This window comes from Lithobates pipiens, unplaced genomic scaffold, assembly GCF_037356315.1.
Source record: "Lithobates pipiens isolate NorthernLeopardFrog02 unplaced genomic scaffold, aLitPip1_a1.2 Scaffold_8, whole genome shotgun sequence".
NCBI lineage: Eukaryota > Metazoa > Chordata > Amphibia > Anura > Ranidae > Lithobates > Lithobates pipiens.
In genome coordinates, this window is record NW_027507903.1 from 602468379 (window position 1) to 602481056 (window position 12678).

A 12678-nucleotide genomic window follows, 5' to 3' on the forward strand; every position below is an offset into this window, starting at 1 on the left:
ATAGCTTCTCAATCGCAGACCATTTCCCCTGCGAGCATGTCTCCTCTAACACTACTACCCAGCCTGTCAGGCTGGCATCTGTCGTAATAACCTTCCATGGAAGAGGAAGAAAGGTTTTGCCTTTCAGCAAATTCTCGGTTTGTAACCACCAGACGAGACTCCTGCGTATCCCTGGGGATAGACGCATAGGAAGATCCAAGGATTGGGGCTTCCTGTTCCAGGCCGCAAGGATGCATCTTTGCAGAGGCCTTGAGTGGAACTGGGCAAATGGAACGGTCTCGAAGGAGGCGACCATTTTCCCTAACAGTCTCATGCATAACCGAATGGGGGAAGATCTCCTGCCCAGAATTAGGCGCATAAGATCCCCGATGGCCAAGGCTTTTGGCCTTGGAAGAAACACCTTGCCCTGAGCGGTGTCGATAAACATACCCAGGTATTCCAACCTGGTAGCAGGCTGTAGGGACGACTTTTCTAGGTTCATAATCCAACCTAGGCTATACCCTGAGCTCTTAGGTTTGCCAAGAGAGGGTCCAGAATCTTTGTGAAGACTCGAGGGGCCGTAGCGAGCCTGAACGGCAAGGCCACAAATTGAAAATGGCGCCGCTCTACCGCGAACCTTAGATACCTTTGGTGTGCGGGAAAAATTGGCACATGGAGATATGCATCCTTGATGTCTATTGATGCCATAAACTCTCCCCCTTGCAGGGAAGAGACCACAGTGCGAATTGACTGCATTCGGAAGGACCGGATGCGTAAAAACCGGTTCAGATCCTTCAGATCCAGGATAGGTCTGACACTTCCATTTGGCTTCGGAACGGTGAAGAGATTCGAGTAAAACCCTGAACCCTGTTCTTCTGGGTCCACTTCTACTATCACCCCTTGGGATCGTAAGTGATCTAAGTCCAGAAATAGCGGTTTTTGCTTTACTGGATCCCTGGGGATCCTTGACCTTAGAAAGCGAGAAGGTGGAATCTCCTGAAACTCTAGCTTGTAGCCCAGAGATACCGAAGAGATCACCCACTTGTCCCGGATCTCTTCCCGCCAGGCTTCCGCAAACTGCCAAAGCCTTCCCCCCACTCAGCCGAGCGGGGGCGCCCCTTCACAAGGAAGCTTTTGGGCTCTGCTTGGCAGGCTTCCGCCCCCAAGTCTTTTTCTGCCCTTGGGCCCGGCCCTGAGCCTTTCCTGTAGAGGAGGGTTGAGAAGGCCGTCGCCACAGCTTTGAGCTTGATGCTCCGGGAGAGAGAGAATGCCTAAATGACGGACGTTTGCTCTTTTTGACTGGAAGGAGAGTAGATTTACCCCCTGAAATATTTTGGACGAATTTGTCTAATTCTTCTCCAAACAGACGCTCCCCTTTAAATGGGAACCCAATCAAATGCTTCTTGCATGACAGCTCAGCTGCCCAATTCTTTAGCCATAGGGCCCTTCGCATGTGTACCAACAGGAAAGACAAACGAGATGCTTGTTGGACAGAATCCAAAATCACATCAATCATGAAACACAGAATTTGAGGTATTTCTGCATAATTCTCCACTTCCTCACTGGGAAGGAGGCCAAGCATCCGCTTAACCTGTTCCTTGAGGAACTGACACAACCCCATGGCTGTGACTGTAGGTTGCACTACAGCACCAGTCATGGAAAAGGAGGCTTTTAATAATGTTTCCAACCTCTTATCAGTTGAATCCTTAAATACCTGAGCATTATCCAATGGACAGGTCAGGTTTTTATTCCCACAAGAAACAGCCGCATCGACAGATGGGACTCCCCATTTCTTGGTGAAACTTTCCTCCAGAGGATAATGCATAGAAAACCTTTTAGGAGGAGTAAACAGTTTATCGGAATGTCCCCAATCCTCATACAACAATTTACCTATTAAGGGATCAATTGGGAAGGAAAAAGCAGTCTGTGGGACTTTCCTGCCTCCTAGGGAAGAAACAGAGGACGTTGCGACTTCAGCAGCAGGCATTCTGAATGTGGTACGCACCAATTCAGTGTAATACTGCACCTGTTTTCTGAGCGCCTGGGAGGAGGGGACTCTCTCCTCTTCCTCTGATTCATCCGACTGCTCAAGATCCCTGTCCCAAGATACGGATCTCTCCTCATTGTCAGAAGTGTCATCTGAGAGAGGAATGTCAGCAGAGGGAGGGGATCTACCCCTTTTCCTGCTATCTTTCAGGGAAGCATAAATAAAATTCATGATTCTCCCTTCAAAACCCTCCAATGTAGCCCTAAGGGAGTCCTCAGTGACATATACCGGGCTGGGACATTAGGAGAGGCTGCAAATCCTGACAGGGGCACTGACTCGTCCTGTGAGGCTGGCTCCAGTCTTGCAGTGGGGAATGGTAACTTACAGGCATTTTTAGAACCCCTGGACCTAGGCGGTGATTTACCAGTGCCCTTGTTACCTCCCCCTGAGACCCTCTTATGAGGAGACATAGTCCTAAGCTACAAAGCAGAGGTACTAATACAAAGTGCAATCACTGTTGTGCTAAAAGTCTCACAATAACATATATATGCTTAATACTGCACAACCTGATGCTGAGTAGGTGTCTAAGGTTTGCCTGGATCCAATCCCCTGGGATGCTTACTGCCCACAGCTCCTGTGTCACTCACTTACAGTCCCCTGACGCTCTGGGCTTTTAAAACTGCCGCCTGGCGTCTGCGCAGTACAGCGCCATGCACACCAACGTGCACGGCTCACAACCACACTCCCCCCTCCTACATTAGCCCGGGAGCGCGCTCGGCACGCTTGCACGTGCCCGCGTGCGTGCACGAGGACCGCCGGAATCCAGGGGGGGGAAAAGGAGTCTTATCAGAGCTGCGTGGGACCCCCAGACTACGAGGGACCCCTGTATTACCTTGTTGTGGCAGGGACTGCAGTGGAGACGTGAGACCTCTGGAGAACCAGGCTTCACTGACCGTGTGTACTGAAAGGCATGTAAGTATGCACCAGGCTGCTCTTACTCCCTCTAGTGGTGGAAACCAGGTAAGACATACAACTACTCAAAGTGAAGAAATCCATCATATAAATATATATATAGGATTAACTTCCCTTACCTGTCCTCGCCGCAGGAATTGCTGAAACAGACAGATTCCAGCCTTCACCCATCACGGCGGGCAGAGCTAGCCAACCTTCAGGTCTATCTGGGGTTCTTTCTCAGAAGAACCTCCTACCTGGACCTTGTAAAAGACTCTGCCAGAAACTTTTGTGCGCTCTGTGTAAACAGTACACCAAGTCTGGTTTTCCCAGAGCCCAGTCTTCCAATGGAGAGGATTTACAGGCCAAACCTCGTTTCTTCGGATGACGAGGCCCGGGTACCATACCATCTTGGGAGTCAAATATCGGCCCGAGATATGGATCCGGTTTGTTGTAGCCCTTAGGCCCCCGCAGGGACCTGCACAGAGCTTTCTTCATAGCACATGTTTTATGTAAAAATAAGAAAAAAGAGCTGCGCCAACAAACTACAAGAAACAAATCAAAAAGTCCATAAAAAGTTTGTGTTATTGAGCAAAAGGAGCCGATCGCACCACAGTGATTCCACACTTCCTTATCACTACTGTGCCCAGCCACCGGAAAATAAATGCGCTTACCAGATGGTAAAGCATAAGGAGCGTTTATGATCTCAAGCTATTGATAGCTCCCCGCCTCCACCGAATGCTTTGCCAATCAGGGACAAACGATCCATAGATTGTAGGTTCTTATGACACTCCGTAATTTTCATTGGTACCCGATATACATGTTCAAAATGTAGAAAGAAAGAAGCTTCCCATAGTGTAAAAAACTTTAGTACTCGTTTAATTGCAAATAGAAATACACATATAACCAGAATGATCGCACATGAAAAACAAGCCGGCTGGCAAAACGAGAGCCCGTCCTCCTTTCGCAACACGTGGCGACGTCACAGCGTGACCAACCACCATAGACACTGGCGAAAAAACTGAGGTGCCTCCCATATGGGAGGGGTTATATAGGGGAGGAATTCTCCTTAATTGGGGTTAACCAGTGTCCAATCACCAGAGGTGACTATATAACCCACTATGTAATGAGCTCCTGTGTCCCGTGATGTATGATCAAGAAAAGTATGTGCTTTAATGCACCATACCTCAATGGTTAGGTTTTAATCTATCCTTACACGGCTGTTACCAGAAGAGGTAAGCATTAAATTACCATTTTGAGCTTTCTATTATGCAGTAAATAGCAGGTCACAACATGTAACCCATCAGTAAATTTTTGTAGTGCTCTTTCTCTAAGGGTGGTGGTTTGGCAGGTCAACATTTACCTTTCAAGTTTGGTGAAAAACAGTTGGGCAGCAGTCACTTTAGTCTTTTTTACAATTTGTTGCTGAACTTCTAGGAGAGAGGGATGGGGTACAGGTTACCCAAAAAGAACAAAATGCCTTAGGTGTTCTTTTATTAGCTGACCCTCTAATATCAGCCTCTTGGCAGTATTTGGCCTTTTTATAACAGTCAGATCAGATCTACATATCTCCCTCTAGCAGCAGGCACAGTCTTTCTTTAGCTGCAATAGATATTTCACGTTCTCATATCAATTTAGCTCTTGACAGTTTGATAGCAGCCATAGGAACCTTGATTTATGAGAAGTAAATGTTTTTTTATATTTTGCACCTCTTCAGTACTGAAGATTCCATTACAGATGCCCCATTATGTCTACTATTTTGCTACCCAAGATCCCTCGGGATATGCCCTCCAGCAGGGTAGCTGAAATTCCCTGAGCCTCTGGCACAAGCCCCAAGTTGTGGCAAAGTCCAGGAGAGAAAAAACGCTCTAGAAGATGTGCACCAAACATTCATCAACTTTCCACTGCTCTACTACTGAACCAAGACCTTGGGTAATTGGCTAGGGTGGGTATATATTCGAAAACTCAGTTAGCCCTCGTTTACATGTGCAGTAGCGTTTACCGCCCCCCTGAAAAACTTTTCAGAGTGGCTTGGAGGCAATATGTCTCCTTCTGACCTTGCTTTAACCATTGAAAATTCACACTGTGGCAGAACTGTATGGATCATGCAATGGTGGCATAGTCTCATTCACTTGAATAAGTCACGCATGGTCTCAGTTGTAAAGATTTTATCGCATCAAGGCACGACCACAGAAATGTATACTAGCAAAGCTCTTGGCCATATTCATTTGTGGCTAGAAGGTTGTGGCAGAAAAAACGCAGATCAACAGTCTCTTTTTATTGCCCCTTGCTGTCAGTGTGAGCAAGGCCTTATTATTACCTACCACACTAACTACCAAAAGCATCTCAACAGAAGCAGGTAGAAGCAATTAACACAGGGAAACGCTACAAGTTGGTAGTTATAGATCATTACTGCCACCGGTCAGAACAGGTCCATGTTTGTTTTGGTTCCTGCTTGCCCCAGAGGAGCATCATTTGGTGATGTAACCTACCCATTCTCCAAGGCCAGTCGGACAAATCCCTTCCTGCCCCCCAGTGTGATGACATGTTGTCCTGGACTACTTTGCAGGGACTCCGCTGCTCCTCCCACCACAATAAATAGTGCATTCCCAGTGCCGCAGCTGGTGAGGATGTATTTTAGGCTGTCCTTATTTACAGGAATGCATCCTAGGAAAAAAGGTAGAGGATAAGGTAATAGGACATAAGAAAAAGACTTTACTAGACTAAAGCCTAAGGCTCCATTCACACCTGAGCGATCTGCAGAGACTGCTGCTGCAGCTCATTTTTTTTATAGCTTTTCTTTTGTTTTTTTTAGAGCGGCACCAGAGAAGCTCATGTACCAAATCTTGGCACAGAGCTAAGAGCGTTTGCAGTTTCGATTTTTGCCACAATTTTAGCATGTGTTGCTGCTTAACAATTACCGCAAAATCACCCCGCATTGGGGGTGACATTAAGAAATAATTCTGGAATCGCGGGCAGAATCGCAACAATTCCGCCCATAGTCCAGATCGCTCAGGTGTGAACGGAGCCTGACTCCAGACAATAGTTTATGTAGAATCCTACAAAAGATAAGTATATACCTGCTAACTGGTGCAGAAATAATATACCTCTATTAAAATAATCCGATTTTTTTTTTTTTTAATAGACCTAAATGCAGTCCATGGTTTTTAAAGCGGTAGTAAAGTCTATGAAAATAAAAGAAAAAAAGTTTCCCCCTGCAAGTCAATATCATAATTTGCTAGTATGCTGTTCCTTCAGAGTGCATGCCCTAGTAAAATCACCAGCTACTGCTCATTAGAATATCTCCTAAACAGTGTACGTTTAGGAGATACTTATTTTACCTACAGGTAAGCTTTATTATAAGTGTAGCAAGGTCCTAGGCCTTCTTCAGTCTAATGAGAACCTCCAGAGATAGCTGACATCCTTCTGTATATGGGTTGCAAGGCATAGTGGGTGTAATGCAAGGACGATTCATGGGCGACAGACACTTCTTGAATGCAAAGAGATTTTATTTCTCTTAAACAGAACTTTGGGAGAGAGGTATAGGGCCAGGACACCCTTAAGCAGTTGCAACTTTATTTGGCAGACACTGATGCCGCATACACACGAGCGGATTTTCCGTCAGAAAAATCCTGGATGGTTTTTCCGACGGAATTCCGCTCAAGCTTGGCTTGCATACACACGGTCACACAAAAGTTCGCTGAACTTTCGACCGTCAAGAACGCGGTGACGTACAACACTACGACGAGCCAAGAAAATTAAGTTCAATGCTTGCGAGCATGTTTCGAATTGTTTCTGAGCATGCGTAGGAATTTTGCAAGTCCGAATTGGTAAAGACGATCGGAATTTCCGATCAAAACTTTTTCCGACCGAAAAATTGAGAACATGCTTTCAATCTTTTGCTGGTGGGAATTCGGGCAGCAAAAGTCCGATGCAGCATACACACGGTCGCATTTTCCGACCAAAAGCTCTCAGGTCTTTTGCTGGACGAATTTCTGATTGTGTGTACGGGGCATTAGACTTCTACAGGAGGACAGCCATGCAAAGAAAGGCATCTAGCAAGACGCCACATCTGCATGTGCAGGAATGCTATCTCCTATGGCAACAGCCTTTAACAGCTCCTAATACAAAGTGTAACCGTTCCTTCACTTCCACTACAATCTCTTCTTGTACAGGCAGTCCCCGAGTTATGAACAGGTTAGGGACTGCCTGTTTGTTAAGTAGGATTTGTTTGCAATTCGGACACGCAAGCGCAGAACTGCATTTTCCGATGTTATCTGCTGTTTTCCAATGTCGTTTTCCAATGTTTTCCGATGTGCTCCCTGTTGCCACCTGCTGTTCATAAGTAGGAGTTGTTTGTAAGTCGGAGGTTCGGAACTCGAGCACCTTCTGCAGTTCTTCTGCCCACTCAGCTCCCGGTCTCCCATTAGACTAGATGATTCACTGCCACTGAATTCCTTGAGCTCCTGCAATCACCCCAGCTTCTCTGCTGGGTCCCTAGCTTGGCACTGCAGATACTTCTCAGGCTTCACCCCACTGGCCTGCTTGGTCCCTGGCTTGACACACAAGGCTGGTCTGCAAGCGTCACCTCCCCTGGCTGGGTCCCTGACTTGATACCCGCTCAACTTTCCCGATTCCTCACCGTCCACGGTTGGTGAGAATACTGCTCTGGTACTTGCTTCAGCTACTAACAGTGGTCCCTGGTAACAAGGTGGATGGTCCCTTAGTGGCGACAGCTTCCCTTCTACCTCGACAGATTCTCCGGACGGCAGAACCATCACTTCTGGTTGGACTGCAAGACGCAATCCCAACCCTGCGCTGTTCTCCCACTTCTGGATAGGCCCTCAGACAGTCTAGCACAGTGATCATCAACCCCGTCCTCAGGGCCCACTAACAGGCCAGGTTTGCAAGATAACTGAAATACAAGTAATATAATTTGCTGCTCAGTGATTGGAGTATTCTAGTCTGCATCTTCCCCAAGGTAATACATAAAACCTGCCCTGTTAGTGGGCCCTGAGGACGGGGTTGATGACCACTAGTCTAGCAGTCAGATGTGCCCAGAATAGGCGTGTAAACCTTTAAGTGTGGCTTCATTTTTTATATTCTGTCTAATTTATTAAAGGTGTAATAATGCTATTTTGCACTAGTTTGCAAGAGCATTCTTATTTTTTTGTAAGAGTTCCTTTTTAAAATTGGGATATTTTGGAGATCAGGGTCTCTGGGTCTGACATAGCTTTTTTTAATTTAATGTTTTTTTTTCTTTTTTTCTTTTTTAAGGTATTGATCTCATTAGATCAAGGAAAGATTAAAGCTTTTTTGCTGTCTGTGTCTCTGTTATCAGCACAGAACACAAAAAAACTAAATATTTTTTTAGTAAAGTCTTAAAGGTTAAGATTCCATCGATTTCTGTCATGGGCTCAGGACACGAGGGCCAATCTTCCTATCGGGGTCCATTTCACCACTTCAGCCCCGGAAGATTTGGTTGCTCAATGACCAGGCCATTTTTTTGTGATACGGCACTGCCTCACTTTAACTGACAATTGCACAGTCGTGCAACTCTGTACCCTGACTAAATTGATGTTCTTTTTTTTCCCACAAATAGAGCTTTCTTTTGGTGGTATTTGATCACCTCTGTGTTTTTTATTTTTTGCGTTATAAACAAAAGAAGAGTGACAATTTTGCAAAAAAACAACACAATGGGCGTCATTTACTAAAGGCAAATCCAAGTGGAAGGGCAGACGCTGTAGACCTGAGGGGGACATGCAAGCAAAATAAAGAACAGCATTTTTGCTTGCACATGATTGGATGATAAAATCAGCAGAGCTTCCCCTCCTTTCAGATCTTCCCCTCAGATCTACAGCGATTGCACTTCCAAGTGCACTTGCAGTGAAGAGTAGATTTTCCTTTAGTAAATCAACCCCATATCATACTTTTTGCTATAATAAATATCGCACATTTTTTTTCAAAAGAACTAATTTTTTTCTCAGTTTAGGCCGATATGTATACTTCTATATATTTTTGGTTAAAAAAAAAATCGCAATAAGCGTATATTGATTGGTTTGCGCAAAATTTATAGAGTCTACAAAATAGATTTATGCCATTTTTATTATTATTTTTTTTTAACTAGTAATGGCGGCGATCTGTGATTTTTAATGGAGCTGTGATATTGCGGCAGACAAATTGGCCACTTTTGATACATTTTTGGGACCATTGACAATTATACAGTGATCAGTGCTATAAAAATGCACTGATTACTGTGTAAATATCACTGGCAGGAAAGGGGTTAACATTAGGGGGTGATCAAGGGGTTAACTGTGTTCCCTAGGTGTGTTCTAACTGTAGAAGGGGATGGGACTGTCTAGGAGGAGAGAGAGATCGGTGTTCATACTTAGTATGAACGCACGAGCTGTCTCTACTCCCCTGAAAGAACTGGGATTTTTGTGTCTACACGCACAGATCCTGGTTCTCGCTCTGTCACGAGCGATTGCGGGTGCCCAGTGTTCATCGCCCACCGGGCACTCGCATCAGCTCCGGGCACGTGCGCACATAGTGGCCAAAAGGAAAAGTGGCGTAAGGTAACGTCGATTTGCCCAGCCGAGCCAACCTGCCGCAGTAAAACTGCGGTGGCTGGTCTGGAAGTGAAAAAGTGAATGATTTAATGACAAAATGAAGACCAAAATGACCAGTACCTTATTACAGGATCATTATAATCAAAAATGTATCCTGATCACTGTATGAAATGAATTCCATTTTCTTTTTTTAATTTTTATATATGTTTTGTGGCCTAATGGTTTTATCACATGGCTCAGGTGAATTCACTGCATGCACTTAACAAATAAAAGCAGCTAATAATACAAAGTTATTATTCAATGTAATCAAAAACCGTACCGGCTGACATGACGTAATCACGATAAATGGGAAGTTTGAATAAGCCCGCGAGGACTGCCAGAAAAGGACGGACCCCTGGATACAGCTCGGAGAAGCCGGTGGCATCAGTACCAAAGTTGCAAAATGTGGAAGTAGAGAAAATGCCATGAGGGTGACAACCAAGGACGTAATTCCTGTCGGGGCTGAGTGGAGAAGCTGGCACGAGCTGTCAAGATTCAGAAGATACCAATAAACAATAATAATATTAAACATGATATACACTGTCTAATATAGCATTTCTCAACACCAGTCCTCAAGGCGCCCCAACAGGTCATGAAATTGATCAAATCACCTGTGCAATATAATGGAAATCCTGAAAACATGACCTGTTAGGGCGCCTTGAGGACTGGAGTTGAGAAACACTGGTCTAATACAGTGGTGGTCCTCTTTCTTGAAATGGGGGGGGGGGGGGGCTCAATTATGGCCCTCAACTTCACTAAAGGGCCACACATACAATATAGTGAATATTCAGTGTCAGAGAGAGCAGGCACACAACAGGATATAGTCAAAGCCTCTGGGCATGATACAGGAGAAGGTCAGAGACTGCAGACATGCTCACCACTGTGCTGCCTCTTATTTCTCTGTCCAGTAACAAACTGGGAATGGTGAAAAATGACCCAGGCTCGGAGAAATTGGGGTGAATGACACTGGTCATCAGACTGAAGACATATAGCAGCAGAAAAAAGGACTGCATGGAAAATCTCTGTATTGCTGCCTTCCCTTTTATCTTGTTAGGTTTGGATGGATTTCTTCTTGACGTGACATCAAGTTGATTGATAGTTTTTCTCCAGAATTGTTTGTCTTCTGTTTGGGTCTTGAGTCTTCACAATGGTATGTTCCTACTTTCTGTGAATTGCATGCAGCCATCCTATTGATGGTCATCTTCTTCTCCAAGCAGAATAATGTTTTCTTGTTCATACATCACGAGACAGAGAGACTTTAATAATTACTTAGTAGGTTAGATAGTCACCATCAGGTGATTGGACACTGGCAACCCTAATTACAAGGCTAGCTCCTCCCCTATATAACCCCTCCTATATTGAGAGTACCTCCAGTTTTTTCACCAGTGTCTAAGGTGGTTGGTCACGTTAAAGATGTGCTAAGAACAAAGCTCTGCTTGATGGTCTCTGCGGGGGCCTAGGAGCTTTACAACCGGATCCATACCTCGGGCCAATAAATACCCCAAGATGGATGGTACCAGGGCCTTGTGAAAGAAGAAACGAGTTTTTGCCTGTAATGTCTCTCTTTGATAGGGATGGGCTTTATGTTCGGGTCGAACATGAGTTCGACTCGAAAATTGGCTGTTTCGCCCATTCGCCGAACAGCGAATAACTTTAAGTGTTTGCGGCAAATTCGAAAGCCGAGGAACACGCTTTAAAAGTCTATGGGAGAAATCAAAAGTGCTAATTTTAAAGGTTTATATGCAAGTTATTGTCATAAAAAGTGTTTGGGGACCTGGGTCCTGCCCCAGGGGACATGTATCAATGCAAAGAAAAGTTTTAAAAACGGCTGTTTTTTTTTTTTTGGGGGAGCAGTGATTTTAATAATGCTTAAAGTGAAACAATAAAAGTGTACCTGGGGGGTGTCTATAGTATGTCTGTAAAGGGGCGCTTGTTTCCCCTGTTTAGAACAGTCTGACAGCAAAATGACATTTCTAAAGTCATTTAAAAATACTCGCAGCTATATAATAAAATTTTCCCAATTGTTCACCAAATTCTAGTTTCTTCATGTAAAGTCCCACCCTTGTTGCTCTCCCCATTTTGATCAGTTTCACTCAAGGCCTTTGTAGAGCAGGATCCTCTCGGTCTGGAACAAAAGAGTACAAGCCTTGGATCTTCCAATGTGCCTATCACCTTGGGTACGCCAGAGCCTCAATTGGTGGATCCTTTGTTCCAGTTACTTGGAAAGTCGTAACCACAGATGCTAGCCTAATAGGCTGGGCATTGGTTCTGGAAGAAGCTTCCACCCAGGGAAGATGGTCCAGAGCTGAAAGACTCTTGCCCATCAACATTCTGGTGATTCGGGTAAATCTATCTAGCCCTCAGGGTCTGGACTTGCAGGTTGCAGGGTTGTCCTGTCCAGATACAGTCCGACAATGCTACGGCAGTAGCCTATACCATTTACCAAGGGGGCACCAGGAGTCTGGATGCCCAAAAGGAGGTGAATCACATTTTCTCATGGGCAGAGAGGCATGTTCCTTGCCTATCTGTGGTCTTCATTCCAGGGGTATAAAATTGGCAGGTGGATCTCCTAAGCCGCCAGCATCTGTGCCCAGGAGAGTGGTCTCTACACCCCAACATATTTCAGGCCATATGTCGAAAGTGAGGTACCCTGGATGTAGACCTGTTGGCTTCCAGATTCAACAAGATGCTAGCACAAGGGTCAGATGCCTTAACAATTCCATGGGGTCAGTACTCTCTGATCTATGAGTTCCTTCCAGTTCCACTTCTCCCGTGATTCCTTTGGAGAGTCAAAAGGGAAGGAAAGGCAGTAATTCTGGTGGGTTCAGCTTGGCCCAAACACCCATGGTAGGCGGAGATCGTAAAGATGGCAGAAGGAAGACCTTGAGTTCTCCCGCTATGCCCGGATCTACTCTCACAGGGTCCAATATTTCATCCTGCCTTACAAAGCCTGAATTTGACGGTTTGGCGGTTGAGACCAAAGGCATATGTTTCTTAGTGTGTATCCAGGGGGTGGCATCCCAGAAAGTATGCCATTAGCAGGATTCTTGCCTTTCTTCAATTAGGCATAGAGATGAAGCTCGCCTTGAGTACTATCAAGGGCCAGATCTGGTCTTGTCGGTATTCTTCCAAAAAACGTTTGCCTCTCATTCC

The 12678-nt window shown here is 45.2% G+C and overlaps 1 protein-coding gene across 2 annotated transcripts in view; it reads right to left on the reverse strand.

Moving 5' to 3' along the window:
* LOC143961300 (2-acylglycerol O-acyltransferase 3-like) overlaps positions 1 to 12678 on the reverse strand; it is a 74231-nt gene that overhangs the window by 25244 nt on the left and 36309 nt on the right. For both annotated transcript variants that reach the window (XM_077470555.1, XM_077470554.1), the window contains exons 6-7: positions 9806 to 10010; positions 5410 to 5584 (exon numbers count right to left, since the gene is read on the reverse strand). In XM_077470555.1, coding sequence (XP_077326681.1) covers positions 5410 to 5584; positions 9806 to 10010 — 380 coding nt within the window. The remainder of the gene's footprint in view (positions 1 to 5409; positions 5585 to 9805; positions 10011 to 12678) is intronic.